This window comes from Glycine soja, chromosome 2 (genome assembly GCF_004193775.1).
Source record: "Glycine soja cultivar W05 chromosome 2, ASM419377v2, whole genome shotgun sequence".
Classification (NCBI taxonomy): Eukaryota; Viridiplantae; Streptophyta; class Magnoliopsida; order Fabales; family Fabaceae; genus Glycine; species Glycine soja.
The window spans coordinates 43926592-43947896 of record NC_041003.1 but is presented as its reverse complement, the minus strand read 5'-3'; the positions used below and the strand labels follow the sequence as shown (position 1 = coordinate 43947896).

Here is a 21305-nt window from a genome sequence, read left to right as displayed (position 1 = left end):
ATGTTAAAAACCAATATCATCAACTTTTTCTACTTAAAATTATAACCATATAATAGATAAAAAAATTATAACCTAATCATATGTACTAAAATAAATTATATTATTCAACTTAATTCTAATTTATGAAATTATAACCACAAAAAACAACCAATTTTAGACCACAATAACTCAAATAAATTATACAAAAATTATAAATGTAAATTATTTTACAATTAATACCATTTTCAAAATATAAAAACAAATACTTACAAATTAGTTATCAAACTACACTTATATAAAAATATTTAAAATAACAATACTAATTACATTTCAAATAAATTTTTTTTATACACATTAATTTTTATAACAATCATATTAATATATTTAAAATTTAATAAAATTTAAAAATTTAAAAATTTCTTTTAATTAAAAAAAATTATAAATTTGTATAAGTCATACAAATTGATTAATCCGTATTTGTTATAAGGATTAAGTAATTGACTGAAGCGGCAAATTTGAATGCAATGCACGTTTGGATAATGGGATGTGTTATAAACCACCATCGGCGTACCTCTGTAACACTTTCACCTCGACTGAAGCGACACAATGCACCTCTCATGACAATGAAAAAACCAAAAGAAACCGTGAAAATGAATGAATGAATGTGTTGCCATAAAAAAATAACTTAAAAGAAAGAAGAAAGCAGTTAAGGGTATTTTAGGAATTAAGTTTTATTGCTGGGTGCACAAGCAATATAGCTGGTGTACCTAACAATACCCAAAAAAACCTCATTCACTTGGGTATGGGCTCATCACTTCACGGCTTTACCACTCTCTATGGACCCCGGTCACTTCACGAAACTCAGCGTTCCCCAAAACGACGCCGTGGCTCCGCTCCGTCCAGAACACCATTTCCCGGCACGGCGGCTAAGTCATGCGCGCCACCATTACCTCTTCGAAGCGTTGTCTCCTGAAGCGACTACCTCACCGCTTAATCCCAACCCTCTCCTTCGCGTCGGAAACTTGGCCGGCTCCGGCGGCGTCCGTCGACGATGGATTCCCGTACTCCGACGTGCCGAAGCCTAAGCGGAGAAACTCGGAGAGGAAGCCGTACGTGACGCCGATGAAGGCTCTGATCGAGCGGGCGAAGGCGGAGAGAGAAGCGCGAAAGGCGCAGCCATGTAGGGTTTTGGAAGAGCCACCGGAGAACGGGTTGTTGGTGCCGGAATTGGTGGAAGTAGCTCGTCGCGTTTATCAAGCTCGCGGCTCTCTCCTCTTCGGGCTGAGTCAACTCGTCCGAGTCATTCCCGTTTTGCGCTGCCGGTACGTGAGTTCACTGATTCGTTATTTGTTTAGCTGTTACTTTTTAGTCTTTAGTTACTAGTACTCATGTCTGACCTATAAGTTGCTTCTAATTGAGAAATTAGGTTTTGTCATGTTGTTAACCGGTTTTGCACAATTGAGTTTCACATAGAATGAGTGAAATGTTGTAAGCAAAATTGATGTTTGAATTGCATAATAGGCTTTATGTGGGTGTGATTTTTTTTTAATCAAAAAAATATACATAGGAATTGTGAGTATTGCTTTGCAACATTGGATGTTGTTGATTGTACGTGCTCCTTTTGGTTCTTCCTTTCTTTGTTACTTCATTCATTAATCTCTATTTAGATACAATCATAGAGTATGAAGACTTGGGGACTGCACAACTTACGGGATTGCATTTTGTGTTTTTGAGTGTGTGTGTGTGTGTTCCTTTAAATTAATTATATTTGAAGCATCATTCAGTGATATATGACGAATAGATCTTGTAGTTGACATAGGGCTACTAGAACCTTTATTCTTGAACATTTATGTGTTGTTGATTTAGGCTTTATACTGTTTTGTAAATCCAACAATTGCATTGGCTTTGTACTTGTTGGATTCACATTTAATGGTGGTTTTATCTTATCAGGCTTTGTAATGAGGTCCACATTGGTTATATCGGTCATGAAATTCGAACATGTACTGGACCAGAGAGTTTTTCACGGAATGCAATTCATGTTTGGACAAGGGGAGGTGTTCAAGATGTGGTTTTCTTCCCTAAATGCTATCATCTTTATGATCGTGTTGGTAAGCCAAGAGTTGGGCATGATGAAAGGTTCAGCGTTCCTCGTATACCTGCCATTGTTGAACTCTGTATACAAGCAGGTCTGGACCTTGAAAAATATCCTACTAAAAGGAGAACAAAGCCTGTATATTGTATTGAAGGAAGAATTGTAGATTTTGAATCAGTTGTGAAAGAGGATGAAACTGAAAGACAACACTTTTTTGAAAATGACAAACCTTTTGTGAATTCATCCTCTATGTTGACCCAACCTATAGAGAAGGTCCAGATTTTATTGGAGAATAACATAAGCCATCTGGATCAGTTAAGTGATGAAGAAAGGAACAAGTTAAGGGATTTAAGTAAACATACACTGGACTCATGGATTGAGATGACATCAGGTGCAAAGAAGATCATGGAGAAGTATACTGTGAATACTTGTGGCTATTGTCCTGAGGTTCAGGTTGGTCCCAAAGGACATAAGTTGAGAATGTGCAAGGCTTCAAAGCATCAGTCTCGAAATGGTTTACATGCATGGCAAGAGGCAACATTAGATGACCTTGTCATTCCCAATTATGTCTGGCATGTAGAGGATTTGAATGGGCCTGCTCTGAATAACAATCTAAAGAGATATTATGGGAAGGCTCCAGCTGTGGTGGAACTCTGTGTGCATTCTGGAACTCCTGTTCCTGATCAATATAGTAGCATGATGAGATTAGACGTGGTTTCCCCTGATCGAGATGAAGTCGATCTTGTCGCCTAAAATGCCATCACTTTTGGACTTCATATATATTGGACTTTCAAGTTTTAATCAACTACCGACTATGTGTCCTTTGCTAGTTTTTCTGTTGTCTGACTATATATAGTTTGTAATGCCTATATTCTCTGACATTATGTTACCTTCAGAAAAGATACACAGCTTGAAGAAGTCCAAAAAGTATTGCATTATCATGTTCCCAAATTGGTTTGCATTTAGCACAAACTGTGCAGTTTCTTGTGGGATAGTGTTGACACTAGACTTGATACTATGGAAAGGCTACACAGCACCTAGTCCAAACTTCAATGCTTATAGATGATGGTTCTTGCTGCCGGCATCAAGACTAACCTGATCTCCAAGTTGTTGCAATCCAAAATTATTGCATGCATACGATTGGTATAGTCTTGAAAAGTTTAGTTTACTTCAACCAGTTATGAAAGTAAAAGCTGATTTATCTCAATTTCTCGCAACCATCATATTTGTGGGATTTAAAGATAGGTGATGGAATTCGAAAAGAGTTTCAACAAGACTGCTAGACACTTGTTTTGTGGGCAATTGTTGCAGCTAAAGGTAAAATTGTTGTAGGATCCATCTCATTCCTGACAGAATATCAAAGTCTTCTCTTAGCAGCAGAGCTTCTTCAGATTTTCATCTGCTTTATTGTATATTTAAATATTTAAATACATTTTAATTAATTATTTCTTCTTTTGGATTGTATTTTAGTAAGTATCCTTTTTCTGTTCTCTCATTCCCTTATTAGTTGAAATGGAGAACACATTGATTTCATGTATCAGTAGCTACTTTACCCATTGGTTGTTTGAGAGGAAAGAAAATAAAAAAGAAAAAGAATTGAAATTTGAATCGAAGAGAAAAAATAGAAGAAAAACATATTTTTTGTCAATGGAGTCAATTTTACTTTTTACCAACAAAAAAAATAGTATCATTATTTGTGTTTTTTCCCATCCGTTTTCTTTCTTTTTCAATCAGACCATTAGATTTTGATGACTGCTGATTTGATTGCCATAAAAAAATGTTTCAACATTTTTAATTGTACAACTTTGGAGATTATTATAAGACAAACTTAGATCGTCTATGACAGTTTTCTAATTAAAATTAGAGTGTTATCTTAAAAGCTTGTGTTGACTTTTAATAGCACAAAAATAAATGTTTGTTTAGATAAATCTTAATGTTGTCTCTAATAAGAAACAACATTTAGTTTTGTCAATTATTAAAACATTTTCTTGAATCGGTGCCTTGGTGGTAAGTAAATAAACAAACAAATGTGGAGCTGAAAGTAAAAAGAAATCATCTAATCAGATAAAAATAAAAGTGTTTTTTTCTAATTTATTTAAATTTAAACGTATAATTTAAGAAAGAAATAATTATTAGCTGTTTGCAAGCGTAAAATTAACTATAACACAATTTTTGTAAAAGTAATTCTTAACTCTCTTTTCTTCTTTTTTTCCCCTTGATAACAAAACAACTTCAGTTACAGTATTCCTACAATTCCACTGTTGCATCATGCACCTTTCTAGAATATAAATTTGTATTTTGAAATGAACTTTCCAAAATAAAATAGAAGGTACAAAATACAATAATAAATAAATGTCATCAAACTATGAATGAGTTCAAGTCACCCATTAGACCAAGGCCCAAGAAGATAATGGACTCCTTGCACATTATGGAGAAGACTTTGAAATGCATAACGTCTATTTCACGTGATTTCTGTGGTCTCTTTCAAAGTTCAATTGAAATTTCTTAAACCTCTCGTAGAATAAATTCGTCATTCAGAGTCACAGAATTCTCCCTCTAGATTTATAGCTGCAGTTGGCAGACACGGTTTAACGACTAGTTGGGAATTAATTACGAAAATTCACCTGAGGGAGACACACTAACAAGAAAACTGTGATACTAATTTATTATATATGCAATGTATATGTCAAAATGTATGAATTGGTATATATATATATATATATTATAGACTATATAGAGTATAGAGTGTGTGTTCCCTTCATGAGCGTACTACCTAAATTAGACTATACATGAATGAGGGACCCTCCAATAGTACAGATGAAAATTTGAAGTGATGATTAGTATATTCTTTTAAGTGTCACAGTCTCGCAATAAAAGAGAACAAATCAACAAATTGACAAACGAAGGGAGGTGATAATTTAATTAATATCCAATTGGAGACAAGTCAATGGGAGTCCTATGTCTAAATTATATTTTATCAAGTGGTTACTCGATTGTAATTATAAATAATGTTATTAATACTTCTATATTTCAGGTATACATAACCCATGGGTAATTATTCTTCTTAGGGTTTTACCACGCTCATGCATGATTTACTCACCCTACAAGTGTAAATTATAATTAATGATATTTTTTCTTGTTCAGAAGTTCTGTTTAATGTTTTTAATCATTTCTTGAATTTACATGTTAGTGTATCAGAATCAATTCTCTCTACTCTCTCTCTCTACACACAAGTCTCCCTTGTAACCCATTTAAATTTTGCAAATGTTCTAAGCATTAGTGGTTCGTTTGGTCCGTGCGTGGTGGATAAACAAATAATGGGTCACAAAGAATCAAATACAGGCAGGTCAAATGCAGGGACTGCATTTGTTGCTGAGTTCATAGATCGAACCTGTGTACCATTTAAGTAGGAGAAACGGTCAAAAGAGGAAGAGAGACCAGTTTCAGGTTATGTTATTGGTCAATGACAAGAAGTACCAGAATTAGTTCAACTTAAAGGGCACTGGAGAAAAATACTATATAATGATTAAAAATAATTTGGTTGAATTAGAAAAGAGGGGATTTTTTTCTGCCTCCTGTAATTGCAATTTCTATTATTTTATGGTAAAAAACTTTGTTTTTATAATCTTCAATTTTACCATCATGTTTTAGCCATTAATATGTCCTTTTTATATTGATATATTAATATTAATCTAGTTAAAATATAAGGTCCACCGGTGGTATGTGTTAGACGCGCGTCATCATTAATTAAACTCGTATTTAGTGGCCCCTCAAGTTTTGAAAACTTTACTTAATAGAAAAAAGAAAAATATGCACATTCCATTTCATTTGGAATCATGCGTGTTGTGGACTTATTATTATTATTATTATTATTATTAAGACTTTTTTAAGCAAATTATTAAGATTATTTTTGTGAATAGCAAATTATGAAGACTATTAATTTATGTTTGCATCATATCATTTATTTGAGGCAATTAAAGTTGTTACAAATATTAGCGTTTGTCATTAATTTTAAAGTTATTATTATGAATTTTTAGTCATAGACTTAACTTAAGAATCAACCTCCTAATTACTTTTTTTTACCAGACTCCTACTTACATGTTAAAAATATTATTGTTTACCAATCATATCACACTATAATAAATACTTTTATTGTTGTTATAGGATATAATAATCATGATTTTGTATAAATCAAAGATTGATCGACGTTAGCATACCTTATCTTAATGATCTTATCATCATCACATTATATTAAAGTGTCATGACACAGTAAATTAATTAGTACATCACACCAATAATGATTGACACAAGTAATAATGATGTATATTTTTTAACTAAGCAATTGAGGGTTTAAATCTTAATTGATCTTAATAAATTATATTAGAAGAAAAATATTCATCTTATATAAGTTGGTAATTCTCAATCAAAGTTAATCACCACTTCACCCAAAAATTATAACATGGTTAGAAAAAAAATAATTAACCACGTTACCAAGTATAGTGTGAAATTGAGATGAAGATGGCGATTCCCTCTTGGATTGGAGTTTGTACGTAGTGAGTACCTTAATGAGACGAGGGTAAACACGAGGCAGAGTCGACAAGGAGTGTCAGCTAATAAATCTACGTTCTAGATATCCCTGTCGGTGACTCAACCAACAATTTGTCAAAGGAGAGTTTTGGCCCCATTTTCACTCACACGCATCGTGTCCATTTACCTATCTAGAAGTGCTTGCAATTTATAATTTCTTCCTTTGGACTAAACACAAATAGTTTCACACTTGATGATGAGTCTTACAATGTCGAGTTTCAGATTTTAAATTGCCTTTGCTCGCTACCCGCATCTAGGGCCGACCCTGTTGTACTTTTTTTGTGTTAGGTAAAAAATGTGTACTCTGCCCTGTTGCTTTTTGTTTGGTTGTAACTTATTAGGGCTTTTGCTTTCCTTCTTTTCCCTCTGCAGTTTCCAATTTCCTGGAATACTTGATGACATTCGTGTAAGATATTGATGTAAAATATATATTAATTTTGTTAATGATTAATTTTTATCGAAAAATTAATTAATATTTTAGTGAATTTTTTTTTATTTATAAACTCAAATTCGTCACATTACTTATATGATAGTTCTGTACTACTTGAAGTGACTTGTTGATATACATATACATAGAGTGAGAAATGCATAATATTAGAATTATTAACTTGCCACTGTATTACTAGCTAGTATGTTAATGCATGCAACAATACATCCATCAAGAGAAAAGGTTGTCCTCAGACCAAGCAAACTAATGATCAAGATTTTTTTCTTTTCCAAACTTTGCATCGTATATGGGGGTCAGAGTTTCCCAGAAGAATTTTCAGCGCCTCGTGAAATTAATGAGAACATGCATGGTTGTTGCGTATCAAACAGGAACAAGCACAATACCTATACAAATCCAATGTCCTATTTCCTCGTTGTTTTGCGCAAGTGGTGACCATGTTATTTACATATATAAGCATTCGTCCCCTTAGAAATGTACATCCGAGAAGCTTTTATCCACACAAAAAGTTGCCCCATGACAGCAATAACGTCAGGTTGAATAGTACGTATGTACTGATTCAACCTTCCACCCATGGCATACCATAAACTCTTCAATTCCATGATCATATTTCTCTAGGGTTTCTGCCATGTAACAATTTGAGTCAGATGAGCATAAATATGTTTGGATAGAAAATTTTAACAGAGGAAAATAATTTATCAAAAAATTTAAATTTTTTAATCTAAAATTTATTATTTGATATTTTTTATGAAGAATTTAAATTTTTAGAATTTTAAAACAAAATTTTAAACATCTAAAAATATGAAATTTTAGTTTTCTTCCTGGCTGAACTCAACTCGTGGACTATCGATCGGGTGCGAGCGTAGGAGGACACGTAGAATTACACCCATCAGTCAAGGGAGCAGCTGTCGTTGCCCATCACACAGCGAAGGTGCTCGCTGGCGCGAAGATGTCTTTCATCATTGACGAAATATTGTGGTCGAATGTGGTAATGTAGGTCGCCGTGTCCCGATTTCCTTGTGACCTCCATGGCGCATCAGTATTCTTTTTTTTTTTTTTGAAGTACACCAATCATATATTATTTTCTCTTTGCATTCATTTTCTTCTTTCACTTTGAAAATTTTAATTTTTTTATCCAAATATAAAATTTTGAAAATAAAAAAATTTCAACTGAAATATTTTAAATTTCATCATCCAAACACACTCTAATATAATTATTTTAGCTTAGGACTTTATTACGTTGCTCGAACTAAAGATATATTTTTAACAGATTAGAGACATTCTTGGTGTAACTAGCAAAAAGTTCATTTAGTTTAATATATATATATATATATATATATATATATATATATATATATATATATATATATATATAAACATTTTGTTAGCTTTTAGTATAATTTATATTTTTTTTTTGTTATTACAAATTTAATAACTTTTCTTTTTATTAGTGTTACTCTATAACATTTACTAATTTTAGTCATTATCAATAGCCTCTGATTGTGAATAATGTTTAATTTTCTTGAAGAGGCGTTTTCTCTTAACGAAAACATGATAAAAAAAAAAGAATTAAATCTGAATATTTTATATATACATAATACATTAAGACCACTACCACACACAAATTAAAGGACCATTGTAAATAACACGTGCACACATGCAAATTTGAAGTTGGACCACAAGCACAAGTAGTTGTAAACCCTCAAGTTAGTTTTACAACGTGCATTATTACATTGTTCTTCAAAACATTCGTCTATTAATCCTTAAAAAATCCAAAGCCAAAATGAATTTTTCAAAATTTCATCCATTAAACTAAAATAATTGAAAGATATAAGATGTTCTCATATTCATTCTAGAGAATTAAAGTGATTAGTTAAAATAACATTTGAAATTTAAATTCAATAATAAATTAAATGTTTGAATGACTCGTTTAATAGCAAAATATTTAGAATAATATAGTAATGTTTTAATTCTATAAGAAAGTAATTTAATAATTAAAATATAAAAATAATAAAAAAGAGAACTATAATTTTGAAAGAACATATTGAGAATGTACTCAGCATGCAAAGTTGGACGATGAGTTGGGGAAACAAAATATAAACACCGATTTTGTTTTTCCAGCTGGGCCAAAATTTCCGTTTTAGGATAGTGCATCATTGGATCCTATATCACATATTCACAATCTTAACCCTTTTGGAATCATAATATTAAAAATAATATTATTCATATAACATTACTTCATTTTTTTATCACTCTTCTTTATTTAAAATTCTTTATACTAACTTGATATATAAATGGCATCCCTCAGACAAAATCGACCCGTGATACAAGTTAGGGATGAATAATAAATAGAGCCGTCACTTTGTGATCATACGCCACCAATATCTTATCCAATATCTTATTGATTTCATTAATCATTACTATAGAGCATAGACGGATGACACATTGGTTTTTTTTTTTAAGAGATTGATAATTTATAAAAAAAATGTTAGATAAACTTACGATTAACTTCATACACCATTGTGTAAAAAAAAAAACTTCATACACGGTAATATAATGACATTTTAACAGTAACACATCAAATAATGTGTTACATATTAATAATAAACATATCAATAAGTAATGAAGATTATAAATATAGCTCATACAAGTATATACAGATGATTGATAATAAAATTTAACAATTACTGGTACTCCCATGACTATTCAAAAATGTTATATATACTTGTATGAGGTATATTTTTACAAGCCGAATTTATAGATCGATAGTAAAGAAAATAATATTTATCATATATTAAATTTAATCATAATCATATACGTAGATTTGCGTGCAAGGTTTCATTGGGTATAACATTTTAACTTTTCTTTTGTTAGAAACATAGTATTTTAATGTTACCCTAATAACTTTTTTAAAATTGTACAAAACATAGTCCTCTTTGCGCAATTTCTATAAATATTCTCTTTTAAAAAATATAATTCCAAATTAAATAAATAATTAAAGCATATACGCTACCCAACACAATCAAATACAGTTATTTTATTTGACTTCTGGAATAAGAGGACTGTAGAAGGCACGTCATCAATGACAGCAAAGCTTATAAAAATATATCTTTATGGAGAGTAAGATTGTAAAAACAATTACTAAACAAATCATACATATTGTAAACATCTAACCCATTAAAGTTTTTTTTTTCTCTTTTTAAGGCATACTTTTTAGGTTATTTTAGAGCTTCTATCTCCGGCGATAGCAATTTAAGCAATTAGTAGTAACTGTTAGTACTTTTATCTCACTAGCTATAATGACCACTTTGTCCTCCAAAATGATAAGGTTGTAAAAATAATGCGACTCCCTTACCTTTTTGGATTGCTTTTCCTTCCTTGTAAATAATATAACGAGGGAACCATTGTTTCCTTAAGATTGTGTTTGCTAGAAAGACGAGAAATAGAGTAATTGAAAATAAAATAAAAAGTAAAAATATAAATTAAAAAAATAATTGTGTTTGGTTGAAGAAGAATGAAGAAGAGATGAGAAGAGAGAAGAGTAGAAAAGACAATAGGACTAGTTTATTAATTGTTATTCATGTTCTCATAAAAGACACGATTTGAATTAGAGTTTATAAATGATGGAGGTGAGAAAATGGAACACAATTTCATTTTCATTGGGTTTTATTATATTCGAGAAAATTAGCGAAAAATTCATCTCACATTTTTTTTAAAATTATTTATTCAAATAATTTAAATAAATTATAAATTAAGTTATTAATTATATTTTAATTCAATCCAAAAATATATAATTTAATAAAGAGTAATAGCATAAACATATTTAAGAACTAAATTATATTTTGCAGTTAAATATATGATTTTTAATTTTGTTATAATTATTATTATAATTATAATATTATTTATTTAACTATTAAAATAATTATTTTATATTTTTAATAATTATAGAAAATAAAATATTAAATAATTACATATAATATATATAATAATAAAATTATAAATAAATATATAACAACATTATTAATAATATTAAAAATATATGTAACTAGGATAGGGAGTGACATACCCACCGCACTCCCATTTTTCCAAATCGAGAAAAATCTGACCTCAATTAAAGTGAATTTTTTCGGTCAAACTCAGAACAAAATCAGACACATGCGTACAGATTCGATTTTTATTATCATGTCTAAAAAATAATAAAAATATATGAAAAATAATACGAGTAAGTTCCATTAATTTTAAAATTATTATTTCTCACATTTATCAATTATACCAAAAAATCTTCACTCATTTTCATCTATCAAAAGTCAAAACCAACAGAGCATACGTAAGTTTTTTCGGTTCTCTTGTATTTCTTTCTTCTCACTTTCTGCTATTCCAAATCATGCTCGATCACATAATTAGTGACTTATTAATTTGTTACAGGTAGATAAATCATTACCAATAAACAAAAATTAATCAGTCCTGAAATTTATCACTGTTAACATGTAGTGCTTGTTAAAATTGATGACACGATATTTTTATACTTTTCCTTGTAATGATGCTTTCATCATCATATAAATCTCTATCAGGATTTGAGTCAGTTGCAAGATCTGTCTAGAGTTAATGCTTCATATGATTTATTAACTTGGACACTAAAATGACATAATTTAGAATTTGAAAGACTGTAAGGAGGTATATAAATATTAAGGTACATAATTTGGAATTTAGAACTTTGATATAATTATAATTATAAGGTCTAAGACATTTAACTTTTTTTGTGGAACATTAATGCATTCGAGTTTGCATTTATATATTTGTTTTGCAAGAATGTTCTTTCGTGACACTAAATACGATTAAGCATGTCGTGGATGAGAGTAGTAGTGATCGATATACTCATGTGACACAAAGTTGTCACTTGTCAATACGAACTCCAAAATATTCTTTCGTAAAAAGTGTAATAGGCGTGTTATGAATATCACTTCAAGATAGTCATACTCCATATATATATATATATGAAATATTTTTATGTAATGAATTATGAAATATTTTTACAATTAAAGGCTAAGAAAATAATTTATGACCTGTTTAATTATTTTAAAATTAGATAAAATTAATGTTATATCTTTAACTGAACTTGGAATATACTACCCCTATTATATTTAAATTAATTATAATTATAATTTTTATACTATCAAAATATTATTCGGTGAGGGAAATTAAGTCGAAGTACATAAAATAAACATGCTCTTTGAAGTTTGAACAATTAACACCTTCCCCAATGAAGGTGGCACTTTTTCCAACCATTCAATTATTGGATCTGTTTCTTTCATAAGCCATTACGAGATTTCCACTCATTTGTCGCCCATTGTTTTAGCCTAAAGTCTAAAAATCCCTGCCACACACGGGTCCATTGCTAGTTATACCCCTAAAGTCTAATTTTTGCTGCTAACATTCACATCATGCAAATTCTAAAGACAAGCACTAACATTTGACCTAGAGGGGAAAATCTATTAGCTCAGAGACGAAGACAGAGCCAAGTATGCAATTGGCAGTGTTTTGCACGCAAAAAAGATATGCTGCTTGGCACAAAATGAAAAAAAAAAAAAAGTAATTATGATTACTATTTATATATTTACTTAACTTTTTCTTTATTTTTTTCTTGTTAATTATTACTGGTGTGTTTGGAATAATTTTATGACGAGGAAAATTCAATTAAGTTTTTATGATAAATCTAAAAGCACTAAATAATTTTATTTTTATGGTATTACATGATTTTGTAGGGGTGGAAAACACACTCTATAATTTTTTTACATTCTTTATTCCCTACACTTATCCACCCGGCCACCCCCAAAATAGTACTATAATAATCAAGGTACGTTGATTTCTCGAAGCTGAATCAATTAGGTGAAACTCCTAGCGAATCAAATTAAGCAATGGGCAAGAATAATAAGTTGAGAGCAACTTTAAATTAGTATAAAAACCATATTATATGTCTTGTAAAACAAGAATTATAAAAATTGAACTAATTAATAAATATATATTATATAAATGTTCCTAATGAAAATACACAAATCTTAACTTAAAATTTTATTATTTAGAATGCAATGAAACAAATTGCAGATAATTTCATTTCATCGTGAGTTTTAATCTCAAAAGTTCAAATCACCCATGGAGCTATTCACATTTTGATTCTTTATTCTTCTGTCATAATTATTTAATACATATATATCCGTCTCAACATCAAAAGTGCATTCAATTAGTGAAATGAAGACTGACATTCTTTTTGTGAAGAGTGAGGTTAAAGTCACATTTTGTCAAATTAAAATAAAAAATACATTTCTAAAAAATTCGATCAAAACTGTCAACCTGACAAAGAACCATATTTTAAACGATTCAAAACCGATTTGTGTCTAAACGGATTGTAGGGATGTTTGGATCGATCATCTGGTCGATTCCAAATTTAACTTTGAATCAGCTTTCAAAATCACACTCTATATTTTCATGCGTTGGAAGAAAAAATCACACTCCGAATTTGAGAGAAAACAACAGAAAAAATTAATATCGGCACTTTAATTTAGTGATCAATATATCTTTATAATTATCACTTTAGCATAGGTAAAATAAATAATTATAGATATTTCTCGGTAAAATATTTTAGTTATTTTTAAATTTTTTATTAGTTAAAAATATTTGTTTGACTGTTTGATAAATTTTTTTTAATAATTTTTAATATTTTTTAAATGTTAATTAAACTTTTTTAAAGTGTTAGTTTCTACTTTTAGCTTTTAACTTTTATATTTTTAGCTATTTTTATTCATAATATTTTTATTAAATTTTCTTATTACTTTTTTATATAAATTATGATTTTATAATTTTATGTCATTTTATATTTTTATCTACTTTAATAATTAATTTTATCAAATATTTATAATTTAATAAACTAGTTTTTCAACTTTCAACTAGTTTTAGTTATTTTGGCAAAAGATAACTTTAATAAATTGTTTTATATAGAATCTTATTGATGAATGCCCTAAAACATTGGTTAAAAATCAATGAATATTTGTTTTATTAAAGATTTTACTTAGTATGCATTGGAAAATAAAGACGAAAATGTGTTAGTAATGTTATTAATATTAAAAAATTAACATTTCTCTTTTTTATATACTTTTTTTTAATTTTTACATAAGAGAAAATAAAATATTAAATTTTCTTAATTTTTATTTCTTTAGCTTAAATGGATATAAATTCGTACCATTTATCTTATTTTCTTATTCTTTGATTCTCTTTCTCGCTATTTTTCTTTTCAAATGATGTGTTTTATTTTGTTTTGGCCTTAAATTAGAGTATAATCTGTTATCTTTAAAATTTCTTCTAAATTTAAGAAGATGATGGAGAATGATGCATGCCGGAGGGGACCTTTTTCCACGTGTTGCTGCATCGTCCGTTTATTTCTGTCCCAACAAGCAAGATCATGTGGGTGACCTCATTGGGCTCCATATTGAGAGACCTAAGCTTAATATGACTTTTAGGTATATATATTCCCTGTTCAAATCCATACTTCAATCATGGCACATTTCAAATTGTCATTATTAGGGATTATATTAGTGATAAACAAAAGTGGTCATCGTCTCCAACAATAAAACAGGGATAATATTAATGTGATTTTTATTTTTATCATATTTATTATTTTTCATATATTTTTCTTAGTTCTTACAATTGTATAAATTTCTTAGGAGTGTTAAACCATTTTTGTCCTTATTAATACCCGAGCTAGTGTGTTAACAAAAGGAAAACGATTTATTCGTTTTCTTACTTTTTGAGACTCAAGCGACTACATTAAATAAGTGAGATTAGAAAATAAGAAGTAATTGGTTCAGAAACAATAAAACATAAAGTAATTGAATAACGTAATAGAAAAATGAGAAAATAAAAAGAACAAAGAATTACTTTGAGTATTTAAATCAACTAAAAATTGTTTTTATTTTAATCAACGATTTCAAATTTTAAATATTTTTTTCATACAAATAAAAGATAAATACTAAAAAATTTATCATAATTCACACATGTATTCTATTCAATCAAACGAGTTAACATATTAAATATACAACCACAATAATACTTAGAGAAATATTACCATTGATAATTATTTTATCACATTCAAACAAGATGATTTCTGGTAAAAAAATACACATGACGCATGAAAAAAACAGAATAAAAAAAAAGGCTATGTGGAAGAAAAAATTGACCCAAAGCATTCCCGTCCCACCCACCAAAAAACTCCCTACTCCCTACTCCCGAGCCTCTCTCATAAACGAACATACGATGTTAAATGTTCTTGGTCCTGACAAGAAGAAGAGTAATGTAGGTGAGTGCAGGTGACATGAGAAAGTCATAAAAGCTAGCCCCACCCCAAAACCATTTCTCTCACTCATCAGAAAACTCCGTTCTTCCTAACCCCCCCAGTTCAAATATGAATGAAGTCTACGTACAATAGACAAATAACATTAATTGAGACGTGGATGCTTGTTCTATGTGGCCACCAGAGGGATGAAACTCGATCAGAAACCTAGTGGGATACTCTTTTAACTTTTATCCTTATCAACCTCGTGATTTTACTCCTTTCTCACTTCACTGTGCTCAACCCTCCCTGCACCCATTTGCTCTGTAGAACATGAGAGAACAATAATAAACAACGTAACATGTTAAGGTCTATGCGTGTGTGTATGTGCAAATATGAAATATGTTCACGGTTCAATTAAAATACTATATTTGCCATATGAAGAAAGAGAGGAAGAAATGAGAAAAAGAAAGAATATCGGATCTTAATAATTTAATTTTATTATTATTATTTTAATGATGGGATAGATTATAAATGATTTTTTTTTCTTTTTTGACTTTTTAGAAATCGAAATGGTTAAAGTTGTTGCCACCGTACATAATATAGAAAAAAACAAATTAAAGAAAGTGAGAAATAAAGTGCCCTATACGAAATTACGTGGTTCTACAAAAGGCCAGAAAGCGAAAGTTCCCCCTTGAATGCAAAAGTGTGAATATTTCTTCGTGGAGAGAAGGGAGAAAAAAATTATTGCAAGAAAAAGAAACAGACAAAAAAGTAATGCAAAGAAATTGTTTCAGTACATTATCATGAGTAGATGAATCATGATTTTAGTGGATATGGGTCCAAAGTTCCAAATTAAAATTCAGAAATGTGGTTTTGTTTGAAAGTGGCTAGTGGGTCTATGCTATTTAATAACCAATAAAACATTAAATTATGGCTAGGTTATGATAATACGAATGAATATTGTAAATTAGTTTGTAGAATGTAAGGAACGGTTGGCTAGCAGTCGTTTTCACGCTTTAGGTGAGGGTTACCAAAATAAAATATGAGCAGCAATCACAAGGATCTCTTTCCTTTTCATTCAAGGTAGCAGCCTATGCCCTATATCTTCCCTTCATTTCTCGGTATAATAACTTCTAGAGAAATTAGTGTAGATTCCTTTTCATTCAAGGTAGCAGCCTATGCCCTATATCTTCACTTCATTTTCTTGGTATAATAATTTCTATGCAAGAGAAATTAGTGTAGAATTTTTTATATGGTCAACTAATTACAAAGAAACTAATTACAAATTATTGTTGAGCGTGATTTTCAAAATAATTGTTATAAAGTTAATATAATTTCATTATATACAGTAATTTATTATTGAATATCAATAGTAGTGTAAAAAAAATGCACTATCATCCTACTCTCATTGAACTCAATAAAAAAAAATATGAATTTGATTTTCATATATTATTAATATAATTTTTTTACACTGTCAAGTGATTAAATATTATTTAAAATATGGTTTTTAAAAATCAATAATTTATCATTTATATTTGTTGATAATGTTAGAATATTTACTCTTCTAATATATTTTACTTAAATTAAAAATTATTATAAAAAATTACTGTATAAAGTAAAAGGATCATTATTTTTTTCCAAGATGTAATGAAATAAATTAAGAAATGGCAATTATGGGTAATTAGGGGGAAGAGAGACAGAGGGAGGGAGTTGAAGTTGATGAATAGAGTAGAAAGCTGACTAACCTACCTCAGCAAAAGAAAGGATAGAAAATAAGCCAAAGTTCTAAAACTTAACAACAAAATCTAAGAGAACAAAATCTTAGATCAAGTTGCAAAGGGAGGAGCACCTGAAACAGAAATGCAAGAAAAGCTGTAAACGATAGGCGCACGTGTGTATCATTGTAGTTAGATTGAGCCCAACAGATCTGATACAAACCCGGGGACCAGATGAACAGTACTATTGCTGGGAACTAACTAGTTATTAGTCTTTATATATAAAGAAGGATTAGACCTTCTTTGACTCCATATGTGTTTGTTGTTGATGCCCTTGTTGCAACCAGCAGATCCAAAACAAGACAAGAATGAAAGATCAAAAAAGAATCAACATTTTAGTTCATAAACTTATTTATTTAATGAATTTATCTACCAAACTAAAATGATTGTAAATATCATGGAAGGGTCAATTCAATTCCTTGATTTCCTTCCATAAATTGCACTGTTTTGCAGGATGACAAACGGGGGGGGGAGAGAAAAAAAGAGCATACTATAATGGTATTGTTTGTAATATATGATTCTTCTTTGCCCACATCTTTCCAACTTTCTCCAAATTGTTTTCCAACTGCACCTCACTCATTGGAACTTCGCCGGGTCAAAACAAAAACGAAATGTCATGATGAAAGCAAAATGAACGTTGTGTTCTCCACATCTCGCTAGTTTCCTTAATGGCATCATAGAAATATATGGTACCCAGTGAGAATATTATAATGTAAAAATAAAGAGGGACATGATTCTCTCCCTCAATCTCCAACAGTAAACCCCATCATAAAGAACATAGAAATAAAAACGAGAAATGAATTTAAAATGAAAATGAAAGGCCTTGGACTCTTCTGTTAAGCAAAACAAGGCGTTAATTATAGTTTATGCCTCTACTAGTCCATTGAGCTAGCTCAATTCATGAAACACCAGAAAATAAAACAAAAAAGAAGCTAACATTTCACGTCATACATACCAGAGAAACCTAGTAATAATGAAACACCACTTCAAGTAGCAGAATCAGAGAGCATGAGACTAGTTACATGCACCAAAAAAAAATAAAAAAATCTGTGGTTCTGATAAATCGTTGATGGGGGTTCAATTTTTGAATTAAACTCAGATAAATTGTCATAACTAAATAACTACATATAGATAAACCGTAACCACAATTAATTTCCTTAAAAATAAAAATAGATAGTAGATAATAGCAGTATAAAAAGGAAAATAGGAAAAGATGATCAAAATTATTAAAATTATACTATACGGCAGTAGCAGTAACATTAGGTGTAGCAGTAGCAGCAACAGAAGGTACACTAACACCAGCTCCGTTGGTAGTGTTACCGGTGGTACTGCCAGCACCGTTTGTAATAGTATTATTAGGACTACTACCAGTTAAGGTAGACATAACGGTGGCGGCAGAGGTGACAGAGGTAGTTACAGCAGTTCTCTTGCGCTTCTTCTTCTCATAGGGGATTCCTCTGGCCTTAGCCTGACCTTCTCTTACCTCTTTGAGGTAAATTCGGACAGCCCGAGTCGCAAACGGATTGGACTCAGGACGACCTCCGTTTTCTTCGAAGGCCGCCCTGAGTCGTCCGATTAGAGCGTCCAGGCTGCCCCAGGCCTGCTTGAGAGGGCAGGCGCATGGGGCAGGTGGATTTGGGTGTCCGAAGTACGGACACCCCGCGATGTGCACCTTGGTTTTCCCGAACTGGTCGAGGTACTTCAAGAACTCGATCACGTGGGCGCCACTGCACCTCGCCAGCGTCAATGGCGGCTTGTGGTTCCGCAGGTACTGCAAGAACGTGTTCCAGTCGCGCCGTTTCTGCGACTCGTAGCGGCTCGGCGCTGCCGCCGCAGCCGGTGATCCCTCTGCCTGTGGAGCCGCCACCGCCGCCGCAGCCTCCGATGCAGCGTCCATGAGGATCACTAACAAGAACAACAACCAAAACCTTAACCAGAAGCAGGAGCAGCACCTTGTTGGATTGGTGAAATAGGTTTTAATGGGGGAAGAGAAGAGGGGTTAAACTTGTTGGAGTTAAGAGAGAGAAGATGAGAAATGAAAGAGAGATTGGGTGATGGGACGTAAAAAAGGCTAGTTGAATGAATGAGAGGGAGAAGGGGTTGAGTTGAGTGATGCTGGTGGGGGCGAGTGGCGAGCGTTTTGCACAGTGTTCACAATTTCACATGGTGGCCCCTCTTGACGTGACTACTTAACTATTCACCACGTTGCCCCCTCTACACTCTTCCTTCCCTTCTTCTCCTTCATTTCCTCATAAATATAATTATAAATCTTTCTACAATATCAAAAAAACACAATATCAATGATGTAACAAAGACTAATAATAAACCAATCAGTTCTTAATTTGAGTTATATTGAAATATTGGATTCAAATTTCTTTAAATATAGTGCTGAATTTTTAATTTTATGAATAGAAAAAAAATATTCTTTTTATTTTAATAAGATTTAAGTCTGAAATAATTTTTTTAATTTTTATCAAATTCAATTTATAATATTTCTTATATTAATTATTTTTATATTAGAAATATCCTTCATTAAAATAAAAATAGAAATAATATATTGACAAATAATTAAAAAATAAAAAGAATATTAATGATAATGATATTTTTTTAAAAAAAAAGTTATAAATTTTAAAAAAAATATTATTATCAACTGAATTAATTATTTTTATTAATTTTGATTAATTAAATAAACAAGTCTTATATATAAAAACATAAAAAATATAAACTATATTTGACAAAACTAACTAAAAAATCAACTTGAAAAATTAATCACATTAATTAGTGAATGATAAAAGCTAAAAAGCTTTTTTATTGAATCATAGTTAACAAGAAAGATCTTATTTGTCAACTAGGTTTCTAGGTTCAGTAAAAAAAAACTAGGTTTTTTAAAAAAATTAATCATTTAGAAAGTTGATGGATGTTTAGCGTGATAACATAAAAAAAGAGTAATAAAAAATAATATTAACTTAATTTTATATGAATTTTGAATGAGGAAGGAATAATGTGTGATGCTTAATAATGAACTCTACGCCACCTTACGTTATGAGTATTATACAATAGAAAATACATTAAGGTGATGGGGCTGATATTTTATTATTATGTAATAAGATAAATGTGCAGTGTGTTGAATAATGAGTCTAGGTTGTTTTGCAATTTGCAAGGGTTAAGGGTTAGGGCGTGTGGTGGACACGGGTGTTTGTTGCGCGTGGGTTGGCTATATTTTTGTGGATATTGGATGCCATCAGCATTAAATGGAGTCTTGAGATAGTCAAATAAACCATGGCCATGTTGATGTTGCTAAGTGCTAACCCCCCTCGTTTTATCAATTCGGCATGGTATGGTAAGTGTGTCTTCATTTCTCATTATAAACTATATATTCGAATAAAAATATAGTATATAGTATATAGTATATATATTACTACTTGTTATGGTCCGTGACTTCTCTCTCGTATGAAAAAGAAATAAAAATTTACGCACTCTCCCTTCTTTCAAAATTATCTCCATAGACCATAGTCCCGTACTGTAGTCGGAACGCCACACGGGGAGAGTTAAATAGTTTTTTAATTTTGAAATTGTTTTTTCTCTCTTTTTTTAATGGGTTGTGGAATATTCAGTTGTTGTCTGCCCTTCGTCTTTGCCTTCCATCATGCCTTTTGGTTGTAGTTTATTTGTTTTTCATTTAACATTCATTGATTGTTGTATTTATTTAAATAATTAAAATCAGAAAAGAAAAATACTATACTAAACCCAAAAAACTAGAGAGAGAAAGACAGAGAGGAGATTCTTTTCCAATTGATGAAGCCAATCCGCAATCTGAAAATAATGGTTTTTCCCCCATTGTTTTAGAAAGATAACTTAATAGTAGTATATCATTTAGATAGAGTAATCTGTTCCCATTGCTTACCTTACTCACAACTTTCACAAGTCTGAGTATTAACTGTGATTCTTAGTATGTCATCGACCATAAATTTGTTTGAACCAAAGATTTCTATTTGAAGTGACCAATTTTTATTTTTTTTGTGCCAAACAAACACTCTCATCAATCTTGATAATAATGACGTTCCACTAAATCAAACTGCAAAAGCATTTTCCACTTGTTTTAAG

The 21305-nt window shown here is 30.6% G+C and overlaps 2 protein-coding genes across 2 annotated transcripts; one reads left to right on the top strand and one right to left on the bottom strand.

Annotated features, from left to right (window-relative positions):
* Positions 1-771: 771 nt before the first annotated feature.
* On the top strand, positions 772-3608 carry LOC114396855 (APO protein 3, mitochondrial-like). The gene is made up of 2 exons (XM_028359041.1): positions 772-1301; positions 1930-3608. Exons 1-2 carry the CDS (start codon positions 913-915, stop codon positions 2822-2824), a joined length of 1284 nt encoding a protein of 427 aa, XP_028214842.1. The 5' UTR covers positions 772-912; the 3' UTR covers positions 2825-3608.
* Positions 3609-18254: 14646 nt separating this feature from the next.
* LOC114396846 (protein LIGHT-DEPENDENT SHORT HYPOCOTYLS 6-like) lies at positions 18255-19416 on the bottom strand. The gene has a single exon (XM_028359037.1). It carries the CDS (start codon positions 19096-19098, stop codon positions 18439-18441), a length of 660 nt encoding a protein of 219 aa, XP_028214838.1. The 5' UTR covers positions 19099-19416; the 3' UTR covers positions 18255-18438.
* Positions 19417-21305: the final 1889 nt, after the last annotated feature.

What these genes read in the sequence shown, in the direction of transcription:
- LOC114396846 (XM_028359037.1), bottom strand. Translation starts at nt 19,098, where the DNA reads ATGGACGCTGCATCGGAGGCTGCGGCGGCGGTGGCGGCTCCACAGGCA.
- LOC114396855 (XM_028359041.1), top strand. Translation starts at nt 913, where the DNA reads ATGCGCGCCACCATTACCTCTTCGAAGCGTTGTCTCCTGAAGCGACTA. An exon ending in ATTCCCGTTTTGCGCTGCCG is followed by an intron (nt 1,302 to 1,929) that starts GTACGTGAGTTC and finishes TTATCTTATCAG; the next exon opens with GCTTTGTAATGAGGTCCACA.